The 21,143-nt window shown below is 37.8% G+C and overlaps 1 protein-coding gene across 1 annotated transcript in view; it reads right to left on the reverse strand.

Moving 5' to 3' along the window:
- Window positions 1–14,182: 14,182 nt before the first annotated feature.
- KIAA0825 (KIAA0825 ortholog) overlaps window positions 14,183–21,143 on the reverse strand; it is a 210,175-nt gene continuing 203,214 nt past the window's right edge. The window contains exon 19 of the mRNA XM_059834124.1: window positions 14,183–14,297. Coding sequence (XP_059690107.1) covers window positions 14,183–14,297 — 115 coding nt within the window. The remainder of the gene's footprint in view (window positions 14,298–21,143) is intronic.

The following is a 21,143-nucleotide window of genomic DNA, read 5'->3' on the forward strand; positions in this document are numbered from 1 at the left end:
ACCGCTGACAGGCAGCGGGCGGGTAGGGGCATCTGGAGCTGGGGCTGCTGCTCAGGGTGCTCCTCGGGCTGGTGGGTCTCGCTGGGAAGGTCGTGTTTCCCAGGTTTCCATTTGGCGGGCTTAGGAGTTCCTGAAAAGAAAAGATGGGGGATAAAATTTTCCATGCCAGGTGTTTCGGGCATCTCCAGGTGAAGATGGTGTTGCATTGGGCAATACTAAAACAAATTAGCGTGTCCAGAGAAGGGCGACGGAGCTGGTGAGGGGTCTGGAGCACAAGTCTGATGAGGAGCGACTGAGGGAGCTGGGGTTGTTCAGTCTGGAGAAGAGGAGGCTGAGGGGAGACCTCATCGCTCTCTACAGTTACCTGAAAGGGGGTTGTGGTGAGGTGGGTGTTGGTCTCTTCTCCCAAGTGACGAGTGACAGGACTAGAGGAAATGGCCTCAAGTTGCGACAGGGGAGGTTTAGACTGGATATTAGGAAAAATTTCTTTACTGAGAGAGTGGTGAAGCACTGGAAGAGGCTGCCCAGGGAGGTGGCGGAGTCACCGTCCCTGGAGGTGTTCAAGGAATGTGTGGACGTGGCATTGTGGGACATGGTTTAATGGGCACAGTGGTGTTTGTTGGTTGATGGTTGGACTTGATGATCTTACAGGTCTTTTCCAACCTTAGTGATTCTGTGATTCTGTCATTCTGTGAAATGCCGACCCCCACCAGCCGCCCCAGCACCCTTGCTCTGGCACAGCAGGGGGAAGTGCGTTGAGTTTCATTTCAGGGGTGCCTTGTCTTGCTCCCTTGAAAAGCTTCCCAGATTTAGACAAATGACTGTCTACTGAAAACCTGCGTTATGCAGATGGCCGGTGGAGGTTTCCACCTCATGTGGCTCTGTCGGCACAGGAAGGTTGTGAGCTGTTCCTGTCCTGAGGACAACTGACAGAGATGGCGTGCCGTGTGTGCAACTGAAATGTTCCACCCCCTCTTAGCTCCCACTCATCACCGATGGCCAAATCCACTGAACCAGAGCCATGGACAGGTCTACGTGCCGAGAAGAGAAAACATTTCTCATCCAGGTTGCTCCCAGCTGCTCTCTCTGTTACGACTGAAAGCAGCAAGCTTGTATGTTTTGCACTCCATGGCTTTCCGCAACACCCAAGGAAGGAATAAGCGAAATATTTTTCTTCTTCAATCCAGAAGATATTATAATGTCTTGGAGAACTTGTCTATTTACATTTTGCAAATTATGTTTGGTATTTTGAGTTGAGCCACTTGTATTGAGCTGTATTTTTCCCTGTATTTCCCATTAGAAAAAAGTGGTGCTTAGATGTCTCTCTTCTGATGAGACATTTGGGATGCCATATGACAGTGCTGTGATTGAGGTCTAGCCCATCAGCTCTGACTGTTATCTGTAGCAGAACAGAAGAACCAAGGGTTGTGGGAGGTTATCAATGGAATCGTTTAATGAACACTTTTTGGTAACTGCATTGATTTAAGCAACCCTACCCTCTCACTCAAAGTTCAAGCCATCTCACTTCGCAGGTGGTGCTGGGTTGCAAAGTGAAGCTGGTTAGGAGCTGTTGTCAGTATTTTTTGTTTGGTTATTTTTTATTTGTATCCGTTTCTTAATCTGGTTCACCATCATTCTCTATCATCTCCTACAGTCCGAATGAAAAAAAATAGAAATCCAAACAACAACAAAAATCAACAAGTAGAATATAGGCATCAGAAACAAGTTTCAGGGGCAGCTTGTGTGAGCAGGACAGCTAAAAAAAGTGCCTGTCTGTGATCTTGATACAGCCTGTTACAATTACAGATCCAGGGAAGGATTCAAGGAGGAAAAGTTTATCAAAACAAGGGGCAGGAGTGTAGTGGTTTCGGAGATGCTTGACCAGCAAAGAACTATTGACCGTAAATTTGAAGCTCTTCGTATTACAAAGAGGTAGCGCGTTGAAAGGGAAGGTCTCCAAGTCTTGTTACAGGACTGACCCCAGAATTCCAAATATCAGCAGTAAAGAAGAAATGGAGGTAGTGTGTGATAAGTAGTCATTTGCTGGAATTTCTGTTTGTATGTAGCACTGTGGAATTCTGATGTCTTTATAGACTCCTGTGATCTGTAATACCAGTACTAGGCTAATACCAGTAAAAATACTAATCTGTATGCTTACTGTTGGACCTAAACAAATGGACTGTTTTGATTCTTTTCCAAAATCTGTGTCTGTTTTCTTCTTCAGTCTTCCGTCTCTCCTAATGCTATAGCACTCATAAATGCCTACAGATATGTTACTTAAGCCCAGTGGTTTAGACCTGTTTATTTATTGCTTGTTGAATGTCCAGGAAGGTTCTTGAGTTCAGTTTTCAGAAATACTAAGTGTGCATAGTTACATCTGAAATGAATGGAAACTGTGATTTGCCTGCACAAGGTGCTGTGGAACATCAGATGTGTTAAAAGTCAGGCCTGCATTATTTTCGGTTGAGCATCCAAGATAATTAAAACTGCTTTGCCTTAATTTCAGTTCCCAGTTTAAGCAAAAATGTCATTTACTTATATGGATTATGTGAAGGTAAGTTAGTTTGAAACACTCAGATGCGGTAGAAATGAGTTCCATAAAATATCTTCAAAAACTAGGGTTTTACCCATATCTGGTAAACGGAGCTGCATTTCAAAGAACATACAGAAAACAAGGTGTTGAACTGTTGGTTTTTACATTAGCACTATTACCCGTGTGGCGTATGAAACAACAGTCCCCTGTTAAAAGAGTATATGGTCATGTAATTTAAGCTATCTTGGGCTGCATGTTGCTAATGACTGCCAGTGTGTCTCGCGTCTGTAGGAGCTCACAGACCTAGTTAAAACTGATGGGTGGATTCAGTGTTTGTTACGTTGTCCTTCAAATCTGGATAGCCTCTGTGACTATAAAGGAAGCATAGGGAATGTGAAGAGGTTAAAACTGCTTAGAAAAAACAACCTTTTTGTGTAAATTCTTTCCAAATAAGCTGGATTGCACGAACTTGTGCCCAGCTGGGATGACTCCCCTTAGACCGCCCTTTTACTCAGTACTTTGCAGAGTTAGACCAGATTTTGACATACTTGTGAATGTAGATACGAATAGAAAGTGTGGTAACTTGCAGGGTGGTGCTCTCTGGAGCAGACCATGTCATTCCAGTATGATCGCAATCTCTTACACAGGAGTAAATCAACACCCTGATGTATCTACACTTAAGTGAAGGATCAGATATGATTCCCCATGGTGAATATTACTGAAGGTGGGGATGATGATAATTCAGACCAGAATTATCTGGTAAGGTGGGTGTGAAGCGGCTGAGGAGGAGACTGCAAAAGTCTAAGCTGAAAGGCAATTATCAGGTAGGAGATAAATAAGCAGGAGCACTCTTTGGGGACTGTGATAAGTTTTTGGACATATGTGCAATATAGCCATTAATGAGACAGATAATAATTTGATGTCCATCTATGAAATTTGCAGATGACACTAAGTTGAAAGGTATTATGAATAACGATCTTCTTGACTAGAGTGAGAGAAATGGGATGAAATTTAGCATCATGAAGTTCAAAGTCAGGTACTGAAAGAACAGAAAACCTTTGCTATGAACTCATTAGTTAGGGTAAATGAGGAGGAAAGAGGTCTTTGTTTAGGGACATTAAGATTTCTTGAAGGGCTCGCAAGACCTGATTTTCTGTGTCTTGCCATGACGGTTAAGCCAACAGTCAGATGGTCACGGGTCTGCAGCAGAGAGGCATTTCTCTTTCTTCTAGTATGAACTAGACATCTATCATGTGTTTGCCTAGACTTGATCCCTAAAGGAGTCCTTTCTGTTACCATGCCTTTGTTTTTTCCTTCCCAAAATATAAATAATAAAACAAAGGCCACAGACTGTGTTCCTTTCCTGTGAAACAATTAGGAAATTGAATTTGAAAGAGAGGGAGTTTCAAAGAGAAAAATTGTCAACTGCTAGTCATATGAAATAGCGGCGACACTGCACTGAAAACAGCACAGAGGTGGAAAAAAAAAATCAAACTCAGAAACAAGATGCAGAGACTTTCCAGAAGGCCACTAAACTAGTAACACTTTGGAAGGAAGAGGCCTGGGATGCCCTGGCAACGTGAGAAAAGCAGGCCAGCCAACTGATGAAGGAGGCACTGACCTGGGCGAGTGGCTCTGCGAGTGTCCGTCTGCAGCACGGAGATGAGAAAAGCTGTTCTCACCGAGGGCTGCAGTCCATGTGACAGAGCATGAAATTTTCAGTGCTGTCAGTATGAAAATACTATTTCTTTTTTAAATTTAAAGGCAAAAAAATGTAACTCAAAAGAACTGTATCGAACATGGGAGAAGTTATTTTAAGACTTCATCATCATATCTAAAGAGGAGCACACCAGGGGAACCAAATATTTGTAGTGTCTATGACAAGTGATCATGGTCTGAAGACAGTTCTTATTACAGTAACATAAATACTGCTTTAACAAGGCTTATTTCAAATGGCTGAAAAAAATGTCAAGTCTTATCAACTCAAAAAATTGAACAGAAAAGCTGAATGAAAATATGAATGAAACCATTTTGAACCCCAAAATGCAAGCTTCTGCTGTTTAATACTGTAGCTTAGCGGAAACAGGGAAGAAGCTCTTAAGGTCATAAATATAACTGCAACATAAACAGACAGAAAGGAAATTTGGTAATGGATACCAAGGAAACTAGGAACTGTTTGAAACTTGGGTGAGAAAAGAGTCAAAGCATAAAAGGGTAAAAGCTGCAAAATGCAGTATTTTTTATTCCCATTCTCTGCAGTACATTCTTTATGGTGCGCTCTTTTGTCATCCTAGATTTTCTTTGTTTCTATTGATTTTATTTATATTTTTTGTCTTTTAAAAAGCCGCCTGCAAAACTTCAACTGGCACAAAGACATTGAAACATAAAGCAAGATAGGACAAGAAATTTGGAATGACAGAAGGCGCCTTGTCTTTTTTTCTATTTTTTTTATACCACCCGCTCACAATTAAAACTTTATCTCCTGCAGATGACACACAGAAGGTGGGCAGGATTTTAGAAGCAGCTGATAGATGATTGTAGCAAGTAGGATGTCTGATTTTAATAGCTATCCTGCAATGCAACTTTCATAAGCAGTTGTTAAATCCTCCTGTGGTTCAGTGCTGTTAGAACACCACAGCCCTTTCTTCAGAAGTACCTACGTTTCTGCTTTCAGCACCTGACGATGTGAAATGTTAACATCTTTAGTTCTCAGTCAGATTACTGCTGGTTACAAGCATGCTAAACCTTGCAAACGCAGTTCACAACAGGGGCACCCAAGTATGCTGAGACTGATCACTTTTATTTTACATGGGTTGGATTTACATTTGCAATAAATGTGGTCTGTTTATACCACCCGAGCTTTGCACTGAATCCTGAAATTGAAGGATGCGATCCAGTGTAGGAGTCTTTTGCTGTGACAAGAAGATGCCAAGGGTATCAGGGTAGAGAAGAATCACTTAAAAAAATGCATTGTACTTCTGCTCTGTCCTACTGACCATCTCATGTCATCTACTTTATGAAAATCACAAGATACTATTTAATGCCGAAGAACGTGTTTGCACAATAGAGGCCTCACTACTGAGCAACTTCAACCCAGCTCCTCTCACACACAGATCTGGAAAACACACCAATTTTCTTAAACTTAAACATTTTTTTGTCAATGACAGGTGCTATTTCCAGAGGTTTAAAAAAAAAAAAAAAAAAAGGCATAGCCTTGTCATCTCGCAGTTGCATTTAAGAATAGCAACCTTTAGGATGTGTGATTCTTGGGGAAAAGTAATCCTGTGTCTTTTGGGACACAAACATTCCTTCTGAGGCTAAACCCAAAAGAAAAGATAGTGGGAGAAAAAAAAAAGGTCTCTTTAGAATTCCCTTTGTAGTTTCTTTTCATTTTGTTCTTTTGGCTTGACATTGGTGGAATAGGCTTTTTGTGTACTGTGTATGGTGCATAAATACCGAGAATGCATTTCATGAAAAAGAAAAATGTTAGCTTTCCTGACAAAGATGATGTGTTACCTTCCGAGTAACAGTCTTCACAAGAGTTAAATTAGAAACTTTGAAAAAAATGTGAAATACTGAAAACTCATGAAAACCCAACATTGTTCTTGAGTGCTCTGCAAGGCTGAAAAACCTCTCTTTCTTTTGGCTTGAAAGTTTTCTTTAATTCAAAATTCTTATTCGGTTCGTTGTTTACACCCTGAATCTGTTTCTTATGTCTTATTCCTGGATAATTTATTTTGGTTCCTGCTATTGTGCCAAAAGTATGATACACAAATATTCTCAAATTTGTCTTCAGCAGTTTTTGCTGAAACTAGAACATACATAAATCTGTCGTGACATTCACTCTTATGCTTCATTATATGTTCTCGAGAGTTTTTACAGTATGTTATGTCTTTGTTTTTCACTTACTGCTTTTGCATTTGTTGTAAAGATTAAATATATATGATCTATATTTCCAGTTACCACGCCTAATTCTTTGGTCCTGCATACAGTTATTGAAAAAAATGCCAGACTGGTATGGAAAGTTTTGGTGGAATGAAACAAAGATTGAAAACAACACTATTGACAGAACTTTATGGTGTATGTTCTACTATTTACTCTGTAGATATATGGGTTTATGATGTAAACTTTGCAAAGTTATTTCACTGCTGTTACATGTGCAAACAATTTAATTGTACTTTGAATTTTGAAATATTGAATCCCAATATATGAGTACATGATTTATTTTTGCAAGAATGTACTTAGCATACCTGTAATTTTTCTGTTCCAAACTATCAATCCCTCAACTCCACAAATGATTTTTGAATGAATTATGCATGTTAGAGCAGATGACTGCTCCAGGGTATTATATAACTTTTTTAAAAATTGTACAACTGTCATCTAAACAATTTGTGTACACATAAAATGGAAAAGCAAATACATGCACCTTTTCCATTTTGTAGTTTAAGTGCACCTTTTGGATCTCGAGTTGGAAAAAGGAGATCCCTAAAAACGCACAGCACATAAGATACCAGCATTTCTTCTGTTCTTCCCACTTCTAACCGTAGAAGGAATACTATGGTTATCAGGGAGACACCTAACAAAGCTGAACTAGGAAATCGTGTTAATGATAGACCATTTTAGTAAAGAGATTTAGATTGAATTAAGTCCTATAGTGCCTGTTGCCACAATAGACACTTTTTACAAAGACGAAACACAAATTACTGCTGCTACTGGCAGTTACAGTGACTTTATCAATGCCCAAACTACTTCAGCAGATTGTAACCGTCATGTATTGACCAATCATCAGTCCGGACAGAGAGAAACCAAAACAAAAAGCAATAGAATTAACATAATACAAACAAACAATCCCTTCCCTTTCCACTCCTCTCCTTTAAAGAAAACCAAAACCAAGCTACTAAGCTCCTACAAAAAAAGGAGGTATGTCTCACCTTGAAGCTTGTCAGATTAGAGAGGTCTGCCCAAATGTCAAAGCATGTAGGGTTAAAACGCAACAGCTTTAACCAAAAAGTGTCTCACTGCCTGGCCTGGAGAACTACTCATCTGTAGGCACTGGATGGTCTGTGAGACAGTTAATCGCTTTGTATGTATTTTGTACACTGCTGTGTAAGGTGTGGTCACAGCCTCACCTGGAAATGTCAGGAACGAGCATAAAACTGACAGCTCAGCCAAAATTGTGAAGGGTGAGAAGGGGAGGGAATGAAAATGAAAGGGTTGCAGGACTGGTCGGTTTTGGTTCACAAATCCAAGAACCACAACAGGCATATACAGCACCTTTAAAACACGAAAAATTAAACCGCATCCTCTGACTCATTAGTGTGGAGGTATCTGTGCTCTGATACCAAAGTCTGGTAGAGGTGCGGTCTTGCTCAGTAACATTGATCAGCATCCTGTGTCGTTGTCAGAAATGAAGAACAGTCTACCATATTCTGGTTAATTATTTGTCTGGAGAGAGGAGGAGGCCAGATGATTAACATAACACATCTGCGTTGCATTCATGCAACAACCTCCATCAGTCTGTCCATTCGTAAGGTGGATGGGTGTGTGTGAAATTTGGGAGCCTTAACTGGAATAGAAACTCTTGCTATTTGAAGAGACATGATCCGTTTGCCTCCGAAGAAACTCTTCGTAGCACATGTTCAGCCATCAATTTCCTGAAGTTAATACATACCTGCAGGTAGGATTCCTGCCAAGATTATTTCATTCCCAAAGTCACATCTGGTTTACTGTAGAAAATAATCTGTTTGCTAGTCCATAGGCCAGAACAAAAACCACCTGCCATTTCAACCTCTTACCTCCCCATTGTTCATTCCATTCTCTAGAGGGAAAGCATAATCTTAATCTACATAATAAAACACATTTAAGACATGTTTATTATATAGAAGGGGAGATACCAATAAAGATCCAGAACGTAAGCAAACAAATCGTTAAAGGTGTTATTTCTGGAACATACAGAGAGGTGGAATTCCAAGTGGAAACAACTACTGCATTTCTTGAATTATAACCTTGGAGGTGGTTGGTTTGAATTTTACATTTATCAAATTCTTGGTTCTCTAAGACTCTGTATCAGGTTTGAGAAGGCATAGGCTTTATTGATATGTAAATAGGTGTTTGTAGGTTGTGGACACAGATGCGCTATGGATTTCCAAGTGTAAATTAAAAGTTAAGACAACTTAAAGGAAATAAAGGAAATAAAACCCCGTGCAAAATACATTAGTTTAACTAAAAGAAATAAATAACTCACAAACTGCAATGCATACAAATAGCCTCCACTATCCCAGGTAACACAGGTAGCTTAGAACAATGGAAAAACATAGATATTACGAAAGGCATGTGGAGCGTTATAAGCAGAAATGTTCAGACAATCCTAAACTGGAAATAATTACCCATATAGGACCTACACTGCTTTAAGTCTGTATGACAGTTAGTCTAGAAAATCTACCCATGTACAACTGAGTGCCAGCAGTACCCACATTCTAAATTATAACAAACGTTAACCAGTAAGTTTTTCAAGGATGCCTGAAAGACAATATTGAGGTGCAAAACAAAACAGAGTCAAGATGACACATGAAGAGCTATGTGATACTGTTTCTTTATGGAGACCAAATATCTGAAAGTTACTAGGCTTTTTACATACAAAACACAGCTTATAGGACAAAAAAAGTAAGTAGTTGGGTGTTAGGTAATTACAAATTTACCAAAGTTGCTTGTGTAACCATATTTCTGTCCTCTAGTGAATTCATCTAGGGTTGAAATAAATATATATGACCAGGTCATTAACAGTTATCTTGAGGAACACGCGTGGGTGCATTGGTAATCATTCATCAGGTGTTTTCTAATGACTGAGCGCTTGTTTTACAAGAGTAATTTCAATCAATGCATTTATTTATTGGGAGGGCTGAAAAGAGATTATTTTTTTAAAAAGCTGTCCTGAAAAGAAAAAGACAAAGTTATGTGCTGTTGAAGCAAACCTCCACCATGAACAGAGTTTGACACCTGAGTTTGTCATGGCAGACATGGCATATTCTTTGAGCTACTAACTGGAGAAGATCATACCTGTTGGATCACCGTTATGCAGTTCTTTGTCTCACTTCTAGATAGAGAACGGATGTGACTCAGACTGTTGTCTGTTGGAGCTTGGATCGATTTACTGCAGAAACTGGATAATGAGCTATTTTACCCTTAAAACACTTTCTTCAGTAGAATATATTATAAAACATCTCCTCAGAGATGGTTGCAACCTACTAACAGCTGAAGTTGTCATGGATCTAAAGGGCTCGATCTGGTAGTCATCAAATTTGCACTAGCCATGACTTGAGTGGCTCCTTGTCAGCTTAGGGATAGTCATCTACTAAGTTTAGACATACAATCTTAATTCAGATGATCACTTTATGTCATTAGTACTTGGCAATTGCCAGTTCTTCCTGAGACACTTGTTATAGAATCACTTTTTCAACAAAAAGAAAAAAGGGTTCAGATTTATTTTTGCTTGTTTGGATGATTCCTTGCTTTTTAGTGTTTTTTGTCAGCTGTGAATCATTGTTTCACCTGCTGCAATAATAGCTAACACTCTCTTCTCAAATGCTGTGGCTAGAGAGGGATAGTCGGGTTCCTTCATCATTTTACGGATGGGTATTACTAGGCCCTCAGTGATATCCAACCTGCTCAAGACCTTCCATGCTTTTCTTGTACTGCCTGCCTGGCAATGTCAGTCGGTTTAGTCTGCTTCCCAAGTGTTGGAGTCCAAAGGTAGAGGAAAAAGCAAGCTCCCCCTTGCCCATTTCCTGGGCCTTAAAATAGTTTTAGAGCGTCTGCTTCCACTCATACCACTGTTTACGACGTGGACAGTTACTACAGAGAAGCGGCTTTGCACCAGCCAGGACCTCCTCAAGATCTATATGCTTGCTTGGAAATCTCCCCGTTGCCACCAAGTTACTCTCTCATTTCATTCCTAATTGGACAACGGGTCTAATTCCTGAGACTTTCAACTATTGCCTTGGAAGTCTGAATAGCATCTATCACTAAAAATGATTGCACATATTTTTAAGGAGTTCCATAAAATAGTTTTATATCAGCATATAATTGGTATCTTACTGTAGATAAGACTCTAGTATTTTGTGAAGACCTCCCAGCTGAGAGGGAAATGGAGTATTTCTGTCAGAGGAAGCTAATTGGAAGAAGCCAGCCTCATGCCTACCTTGCACTGCTGTGAGGGTGTAGAGATGAATTAGAGAACATCCATTTGCCGCCGTGCCTATCTCCAGAACAAACAGCTTTGTTGCCTGTGGTCTCTACAAAAGCCCTCTCCCGGAATAAAGCATGACCTACAGGACACTGTTTGTCAGGACAGCAGTCACTAAAAGGCAGGGCTATGCCTTAATGCCTGTCTTTTCCCAAAATCCTCTCTCTCCTGTCTTTCTCCAGTTTCATTACTATTAATGCTATCTCAATTTTGCCCTGCTTCTAGTTTTATGAACTGCCTTTCAAAAGTGGCAAGATGTTAAGATTTGGAGCACTCTGAACTGGATACTAAACAAATGTAATTAGAGAAATTCCATGCCATGAAGTCTCCCATTTAAGCCTGTTTTGTAAAAAGGGCTAAGCACACTAAATTGTTAAATGAGAATTGGGTGTAAGTATTAATGATAATGCATAGTTATCTAGCTTGTGCTATCTGATCCAATTCATTTCTATAAATACAATAACTTCCTTTTAAGCTAACTTGTCTGAGCCAACGAGAACAGCTTTTGCCCATTCAGAAAGGTCTGTTGTACACAACAGACTTGAAGCCTTACATTTAACTACCCTTCCAGGAGCAGTTAACATGGTCAGATTGCAGTGGTCATGCAACACACAGCCCACACTGCAGTCAGCAAACCTGGCTCCTGTTGTCTTCATGTATTGAGGCTGAATGTAAATGTGAGACATTCTTGGATCAACAAGTAGTGATAAAGAGTCAGGACATAAAATACAAAAGCAAAGCATTGCAGCTTTATGAACCCATCACTCTCCAAAATGAAATTAATCTTAAGTCAATTTTAGAATCAGCAGAACTTTGTTAAGAATATAGAACAAGTGTTTTATTAAGAAAAGCCAAATAAAGCAGCAATCTGTTATAGAAATATTCCTAATTTTACACACCCTACAATGTAAAAATTATCACCTCTTTCAAGTGTCTTTCATTTTTCTTCAATTAAGGGTTTAAATTTAAAGTAAGCAGTCTTGATAAATTAATGGTATGTTATTTAGCAATCTTAGTTATGCAACTCTTATTATTACTTTAATTTTATTGAACAAATGTGAATGTTGCAAAAGTATCTATTCAGCACCAGTGATGTTGCCAAGATGATGTTTCTTTTATACCCTGAAGGTCAGTTAATAGGATCACTGCATTGCCAACAAACCAAGCTCTGCTATTTCTCAGTAAGGATTGAAGGACAAGTTCAATTTCAAACACACAGTAGCTTGCATTCAGGTACTCTAAAAGACGTATATAGAGAAAGAGGTTTGGATGAGAAAAAACTCCAAATAAAATATTGTGCAAAGATTCAGCTTTTATTCAGGCTACTTATTCTGTCTTGTCAGCTCCACATTGGTAAAGACTATAAATATACTCTTGCTAAGAAAGACAAAATTGTCCTAGTGCTACCCAGTGGGTTACTGCTGAATTAATTTGGCAGGGAGAGAAGGGAGGAAGGGGCATAGAGAATTTTTTTTTTTGTTAACATGACTGTTTACAGATTATTCCAAACAGGTGTGCTGTGAATTTAAAGGATAATAACCATTTTGGAATAACTCCCCAAATATGGACATTACAATCTCAGAGTAAGTGAGGGTTTTTAGTCTGGGTTACCTTATTCACTTGCAAAGTTTACGCTATTCAGAATAAGTGTTTCCCAGGAGGGGAGCTTTTTCACAAAAAGTATTTCAGTCAGTTCCACCACAGACCGAAATTCACTTTATGTAACTATACAAAAAGTTAATTATGTACAATAGATTTTGATAAAATCAGAAAGAATATTCTAAACTTCAGCTTCCACATGCATTAACATATTATTAGTATGGCTTGGAGCATGTGTGCCTCATTTGTCAGAATACCATACTTGCCATCACAGGCAATCCCTGTAGCCATGTTTTAAGCCTTAAGACCACAACAAATCTTCAAAGGTGAATTACAAAGCAAAGGAAAATTGGTTTTACACTTCATCACTTCTTTATGATCTGAAGTGACTATATCAGCAACAGAGGAAAAAGTCTGGTTTATTCTTTAAATAACATTTTTAGCGTTCTTGAAGCACCAGTGCCTCACAGCCCTTTCGTTGATGCAATGTTGTAATAAGATCTTTGGAGATTTGTATGATGTAGCGGTCCCCATTTTCATTTTAAATGGTCTGATATTTTATATGCACGATAAAAAAAAGAGCAATTAAGAGGAGGAAAAACTGCATTTCAGATTAGACCCTACAGCAACATTAGCGTTATGGTTACCCATGATGCTGCTGAAGTCTTTAGGAAAAAAATCTACCTTCCTCCTATTCAAGTGATCTGAGTTATGCCGATAATAGCATCGGTGAGAAGATGTGGTGGGAACAGGAAGAACTGCTGCTCGGATTGCAGCCTTAGCAAGATCTTGCCAGGGTCCTTCATCAGGCAGAGGAAATAGTTCCCTTGGACTTCCAATGCAAGAAACAAATAGAAAAATGATGGATTATTTCTGTAGAGCTAAGGAAATATTAACCACACCTTCTGTGTAAAAAATATTGTTACAATAGCCACCTGTCTAACTCAGCTATTTTTAGTCTTTGAGTCAGAACTTTTGCTGAAAAGAAAAAGATTTAATTTGTGGAAAATCTGAATATCAGACAAGGCTTACTTTGAAAATGAAATTTTACTATATCAGAAATAAAAATTGCATTCTTTGTCATTTTCTTTTCTCAGTTCACTCTTAAGATAGTCCTTTGAGCACTGCCTGTGAGTAATTCTTTTAAATCAAAAAATGCTTCTCAAAACTTTAAAGCTGCTAACAAGTTTCTCTATAATGCATCTTTTAAGCCACAACATACACAGGATGTTAAGTTAGGATTTACGGGGGCAATAGCTGATGCAGTTTTGCTTGGGAATAATGGCCAAGCACACTCATCCTGGAGCAACTCACAAAGGACTGCAGACCTATGGCCTGTACCTGTCCTTTTTCATACATTTTGGGTGATTTAATGGCAGGACTAACTAGAACACAAGCACCAAGGGAGAGAAAAGGTCCTCGAGCAACGCTACCTAAATGGTCGATGTAAGCATAGCACGGGTGTTTGCTTAGCACGTGTCCAAAGTTGCATTATTTTCAGAGTGAGTTTTATACTCTTAAAACAGTTCTTGGTTTGTCATTCAGGTTTATGCCTCCGCAGTATCGAGATACACCCTCCTTGTTTTGTGACATTGACATTTTCATATATTGTTGCTCGCCTTATGCGTGTGTGAACAATTGCTGCCTGGATGGGGTGACTAGACAATAACAGGGGAACATTCTTTAGTTTAAAACTCCTACTCAAGATATATATTCCTGAGCTTTCTAGTCCTGTCAGTTATAACTAAGCCATTAAGTTAATCATGTTGAATTCAGAAAAAGGTGCTACCCGAAACCTGTCAAGGTAATTATTCTTCTTTATCCTCTGAGGTAGGAGTGCTCTGTGTCAAATAAACATTTTTGAAGTGTTCCACCATAACTTTCTCCTCATCTTCAAGATCTGCACCCTCTTTCATCTCCCACCTGAAAGAAAAAGAACTTTTTATTGATATTTTAATGTGTTTTAAGCCAGTTGTTAGAACAAGCAAGTCAATGCAAAACTCATTACTATCAATTCACTGCTTCCCCCAATGGTGGGGTACACCAGTCGAGATTACTGAATCATATAAAATACAGTCCCCCAAAATCTTGCCCCACACAACTAACATGGCCATGAAGCAATTGACACAAATTGTCAAAACTACCACAAAATCTTACTTCTATTTATTGTGATAGTACTTTATTTTTCTGTTTTATATCAATCAATCACACACGTTGGTAGAGATGGAAGCCTTGTAAAGCTAGCAGAGAAAAAGTGGAAGAGCTAACAAGCCTTTTGGAAGTTAAGCAGGTGCTCTCAACGCTCTGTAAGTTTGCAGTGAAAAATCAAACACCACATGATATCCAACCCAAATATTTAATGTGAATGGTCATCATTCTCTTGCAGTGACAATACTATATTACAAAACTGACTGGCTCTTTGTTTCTTTAACCAGCAGGTATACCTGTCACACCAAGAAATAAACAGCATATCAGATCCTTGCCTTTCTCCATGTGAATACTCAATTCTAGTTTAGGATAAAGTCCTAATACCATTAAAACTGAAAAAGTAAAAGAATATGAAGGTGATTTTGCTTTCCTTTAGTAGTTAATTAAATATAAAACCTTAAGAGTCACACAGTATTCCACTGTAGAAAATCAGGATAATAAAGGCAGAAATAGTGCCGATAGATAGTCAGCTAAACTTCGTATCATTCTAATGATGCCTACATAATGCTCAGTAATGTGGCTCTATCTCTTTTACAGATTTTGTGGTTGTTTAAGAGTTTGATATCCCTTTAATATTAATCTCTTTCTGTTTTAAGTAGATAATAAAGTGTAGGCTCACAGTTCAGAACAGCTGAAGACAAAAGGTAAAGCATGAATACTGAATACAGAAATCGTATTTTCAAGTATTAAATCCACTAGATTATAAATGAGCCACAGGATGATCCTGTAAAGTAGGAGACATGTAGAGCAGCAGCAGAACGAAGACTGCTTTTAGGAAACTAATGTCAGGAGCACCCTGTAATCCTGTCCCCACACTGTTAGGTCCTCAATTCAGACTGCAAAAACCAGAAGCCACATAGAAGTTCAGATTGGTGAATAAATCAAATAATATAATAGAGAATGGTGGGAAAAGTATATTGCATTCATCATATTTGCAAAAAGAGGACAATCGTTATTGGCAATAGAGCATGGTGTGCACTTTTTGTAGCTGTATTGAAAAGCTTACTAAAACGAGAAAAAGAACGAGTGCTCTGTAGTACAACCTGATCGTTAAAATCCAGTTAGGAAAAATATATTCAATAAACATGTATAAATTAGCATATACCCATCATACCTTTACCTTAAAAACTGAATCTGACAACCCACATTAGTGCCTGTGGGTTGTCAGTAAAGCACACTATGGATAAAATTATAAACACTGTATGTCCATGATCAAAGTTTTGCAATAATTAACTTCCTTTTACTCCACTCATATATGACTACTATCATACTTAACCTTATCTGAATATTAACATTAGATACAATTAATTGCTATTATGTCTGTCTGCTTCATTCTCTGGTTTATGGTATGTTTATAAAATCTGGCTACACGAGCCCTCAGCACATTTACTTTTGCAGGCATCCCAGGTGAATGCTGTTAAACAGGGTGACTGGTTTCCCTTTTTCCTTGTGCTAATGTACCAAGGAGCCTCTTCAAACCTAGGACAAAGTCGTCCAAGCCTTAATTTGAATTTATGGTCCTCAGCATCATTCTGAAACACCACTTTACCAGTCGAATGGATTCATTTTAATTAATTTGATTTGTTGCATATTTTTAAGTAGAGGAGCTGTTTGCTTAGAAGGACGACAACTGAAAACGCTAAATGGAATACATTCAAAACAGTTATCGCTGGAGGTATAACACAGAAATCTAGCAGTCTTGGCTAATGGAAGCTTAACAATAAATCAGCAGATTCCTTTTAAAGATAGTGACTTCATACTTGTCAGCACATTTCATTGAATCTTAAACGTTAGAGTTGGTAAAAATCTTCAATGTCATCCAGTTTGGACATTCTTTAGTGTTCACTTTATAACAAGTTATTACTAATACATTACATTATCATTTTATGAAAAAGTAGTCTATTTTTAAAGCATTTAAGCAGGTCCAATGAGGATAAGAATGTCTTCTATGCATTTGCTTAACCGTATCCATGAATTAAAGATCTATGAAATGAGCTTGACAAACACCTGGTCCCTCATCTAATTTAGAAATTTTTCCACTCTTATGCTTAAAGTCTGGGGTCAGTACTGTTTTTTAAAAGGCTACTGGACAGTAAGCAAGAGGGCCACAACATATATCTTTGCTGTTCTAAATGGGATGAGGAATCAGGTGTTTGTGTTCAAGTGGAAAAAGAGTCAACACTTACTATTCAAAAATTTGTCCAAAACGGAACATGTTTTTACTAGCATATCTAAAATGTGTGACAATTGTTTTGGCAATAGTAATTGGTACAAATCCAACGAGCCAGTTCAAGCAATGTGAATGTGAATGAAATTACCATCATGAATTACTTTCAAAATGCAAGCTTCATCAGTTGAACAGCCAATCTGCACACCTCTGTTGTTTCAAAATATTAGTAACGTAGTTCTTAGAGAAAATTTCCAAATACATAGGTGGCATATATTTTATTTTAGTTTGGCTATATCTTGGACGATTAAATAAAAATCAGCATTTTAAAAGGGTACTGGAATTATTTGAATCAATCCATAATACCACGATCTACATTTTGCTTAGAGTTCATATAACCATGATAATATGAGTCCGAGCGTCCAGAAAACCCAACTTTCAGTATATTCTTCATATTTAAAAGAAAGCATAAGTTTAGAATAAAATGCCATCACCTTTGCATCTATAGGGTAGCGTTGTACATTTTCAGGCCAATGCTACTTGTGTACTTACAGAAGTATGAAGTATGAAGTATGTTTTCAAAATATGCTGAAATATCAAATAATGTAGATGACATACTGTGTGCACCTGAAGTGAATTGCCTAAAAACTTGTCTCTGTATGCTGTTCCTTTCTGTGCTGCATGAGGCTAATGAAGGAAAAAAACCATAGCAGTATATTTTTCAGATGGATACAGCAAAACACGTCAGCACAGATAAATACAGGAATCACTGAAGTTTTCTGCTGGTCAGCCTAGACCTTAGATCATGAGGTCAAAGAGGATAACTAGCACTGGGAGGGTTTCTGTTTCTCCTCCTAAGTAAGAGGCAAGAGAGGAAGAAGTCTTGGCTTGCACATCCCCATGCTAACAAAGTGCAAGGGGAGAAGTATTCAGTGCCCCAGGAAGATCCAGTGATTCCAGCTCAGGTTTCCTTAGCAAAGTATCCATCTGCTATCCTTGCTTATAATTAGGATCAATACATCCATTTATATAAGTGGGTATACAGGACTATGTTTTGTGATACTTTTGTCTCTCCACTATGCTGAATGATAAAGGGTAAAGAAACCGTAAATGTGTTTGCAAAGGTGCAGAGAAAAATCTTCTGTGCACATGTAAAAAAGCATGATGGACGTTTTAGCAGGGCTGGATTTAATACATGGCGACACACTTGTTGCTTTGATTTTCTGTTGCAGTATTGCATATCTTTTGTAAATTGTAGATATTTTCCTATGAAGGCACTTTTTTAAAACCATAACAGGGACTATATATTTCATTTAGGTGCTTGTTACAGGTCAAAAGGAAGTATATGCAGTTGATACTAAAGCAGTAGTATATTAAATCAGAAATAAAACACATACTGTAGTATGTGTATAGGGATTACTAAAAGTGACACAGATTTCACCTTTAGCAGACTGCCACATTTTAAGAAGTTTCATTAAGAAGTTTACTTTATATACACTCTTTGATGAGTTACTAAGTTTGTTTATTACAGTTCATTAGTTATAACAAGTGTGTAAAGATTAGATGGAAAAAATTATGCGAAAAGTTACAAGCAAGAATAAACATGAACAAAATTGAAATAAAATATAAGAATAATTTTCAACTCAGATGTATTTCGAATTTTGAAAAATCTCCTTATTTGTATTATTTGAGAGACTAACCATGCCCTTTTCTAAAGCTTATACAAATAAATGTATGAAAAATGAACAGTCTACAGAAAGGGTCACCCTAATATAATTTTATAGTGGTATTTTATGTATGGCTAATTTTGTATGTGTTTTGATATCTATTACATTTCTTAATGTCTTGAAAAATGTTATATCACACATAACTCTATGGAAGGAGGAAAAAAAAAAAAAACCAATGACACCATTGTTATTTCCTATGGAAAAGCTAGTATCTCGGGTCCTCTTGTAGGGAAGTGTTGGCAAATGATGAAGCAGTAACTGTATAGCTGGACATTAGATGGCTGAAAAGATGCATTTCCATATTGAATAATAGGTAGACTCAATAGTTGCTATGTATCAAGAAATAGCAATGTATTTGATACTGAGCTAAGGAGATGACATAATTCACATCTAATCTAAATCAGACACAGACCGTGCCATTCAAACATCCTAACATGGGTAAATATTCAGACTTCAAGCACCGCAAGCTCTTAAGCTTATCTATTTTTAATGTGGTGAATTACCACTGGAAAGCTTTACAGACACACTATTTTCGAGAGGAATTTTGATAAAAACAGCACAAGTAGAGAAGGTCTTTTTTTGCCAAGTATTACATAAGAAGGCAAGAGTGGGAAAAGAACACAAAAAAGGTGCTTAAACTTAACTTACATTCCCTTTTATCTTTATGTGATTTAAGAGTCATTTAAAGTAATTTACATGAAAATACTGTCCACATATTCACCTTCAATTTCTTCAATAAACTGTTTTGCCCTAATTTTCAAACTTCTGTCAAATGCATTCATTTATAAATAACACTATAAACTGAAGGAGGCAAAAGAAAGCAATAGTTTGTGGATAAACAACTAATTGATGCAATCTTGTGAAATTGAGATGAAATTCATCCCATTGTTTAATAGGTGCAGATTTTCTGCAACGGACTTAACCCTAATACGCGCTGCCAGCTGTGGCATATTCTCTTACATCGCGTGCTTGCAGCTGTGGAGCCCTCCCGGTTCAGTTGGTCCTGGGGCCCCTTTCTGTTCAAAGAGTATTTTTCATGTGCAGTTACTTTCTGTAGCCTTTTAAACTCGAGCAGACGTGAAATGTTTAATTGTATTTTCTCCAAAAGAGGTCTTCATACTTGTCCTTATGTTTTCTCCTTGTAGAATAGATAAATATCATTAGCAGCCTGATGAAGTTGAGACTGACCATTCTTTGCCAGCCCTTGACAGAGAAAGAGGGAAGTGACAAAGCAGGCATGAAGCAGAGACAGGTGTTTTGGTGTTTTGTTTTTGCCTTTTGCAACCTCCACACTAGTTATAAACCATCATCACACATCCTATTCTCATGCCTGTGCAGGACCTTTACTGAATTCAAACAGTGTTGGTTGAAACAACTATTATCCCTTCGTACCGGATTATACTGGCATATTTATACCTGTGATGGAAAATGTGGGGAATTTGGTATTTTTGTATAGCTTTTGAGATTTCTTATGATAAATCAATAAATTTAAATTTAAATTCACATGTAAATGTTTATTTTAGTCCACAATAAACTTACACATTTAAATGTATTAGAATACTGCCAATAAAGTCAGGAGCTTTCTCTACACTGAGCTGCAATGGGTAGAGAAATCATGCAGTTAAATAAAATATAGTTTCATCTCACTACCAGCTCATGGAGCATTTTTTTAATGAATTACCTTTTTGATTCCTGAAGTTCAGGAGAGACACAGCTGTGGATTAAGCTCTTGCAGGCAGTGAAACAATTGTTTTATCAATGTCTAGCACGTTATACTTCACCACGAGACAAGAAATCTCAGCAGCTGGTATCTTGCTTGCCGTTTTTAAGTAATAGAAGAATATATATCCCTGTAAGTTTCACTTCATATTTCAGTTGTAAACGCACTTTTTGTAACATGAGAAATCATAAACCATGAAATGCATTTTACATCTATGTTAGACAGCCAGCTAAATCCAATGTTTGTCCATAATCTCAAGTCCTGAAAAATCTTTCAGTTTCTATGTGGGGCAATGTTTTGTTTTTCTAATGGTAGTAGGAAATTAAAAGGGAAGTCTCTGGTAGTTTAATCAGATTGCATTTGGTTAAAATAATTTATTTAAGACTGTGACTAACATTTTAACTCCTTGAATATTAACTGTTCACAAAATGTCTGCTTTGTTTCAGTCCTTTGTGTAGTAATCTTCTCAGATTTTTTAATCTCTCTTTAATCCATCTACTAAACACATACTCCCCTGAAGGACATACATACATAAAAAAAAGAGGGGGGCGGGCAGCCATCAAATACACAACTACTGCACTATTGAACAAGACCCAGAGGAACAATGTGATGCATGTAAAGGTTCTGGCAGTGATATTCACCCTGAAATCACACCAACTGGGACAACGTCTCTGTGTCTGCCTAATGCAAAAGAGTTCACTTGTCTTTCTTCATCCAAAATAAACAATATCGCCCTGTAGTGGAAAGTTACATTGCTTTCAGGACAATCTCTGTGAAAATCAGTTTCATTCATCATATTCAGAAATAAATCAAACCTGAAAATTTCAGTGCAGTTTTGCCAAATTCCTCTCTCTTACATACACACAAACACCATGAAAAATGCCCTCCCAGAAGTTTCCGAATCAATAAAATAAATTCATTTATTTCCCAGAGGATATGGAGGAAGA

This window comes from Gavia stellata, chromosome Z, assembly GCF_030936135.1.
Source record: "Gavia stellata isolate bGavSte3 chromosome Z, bGavSte3.hap2, whole genome shotgun sequence".
Lineage (NCBI taxonomy): Eukaryota > Metazoa > Chordata > Aves > Gaviiformes > Gaviidae > Gavia > Gavia stellata.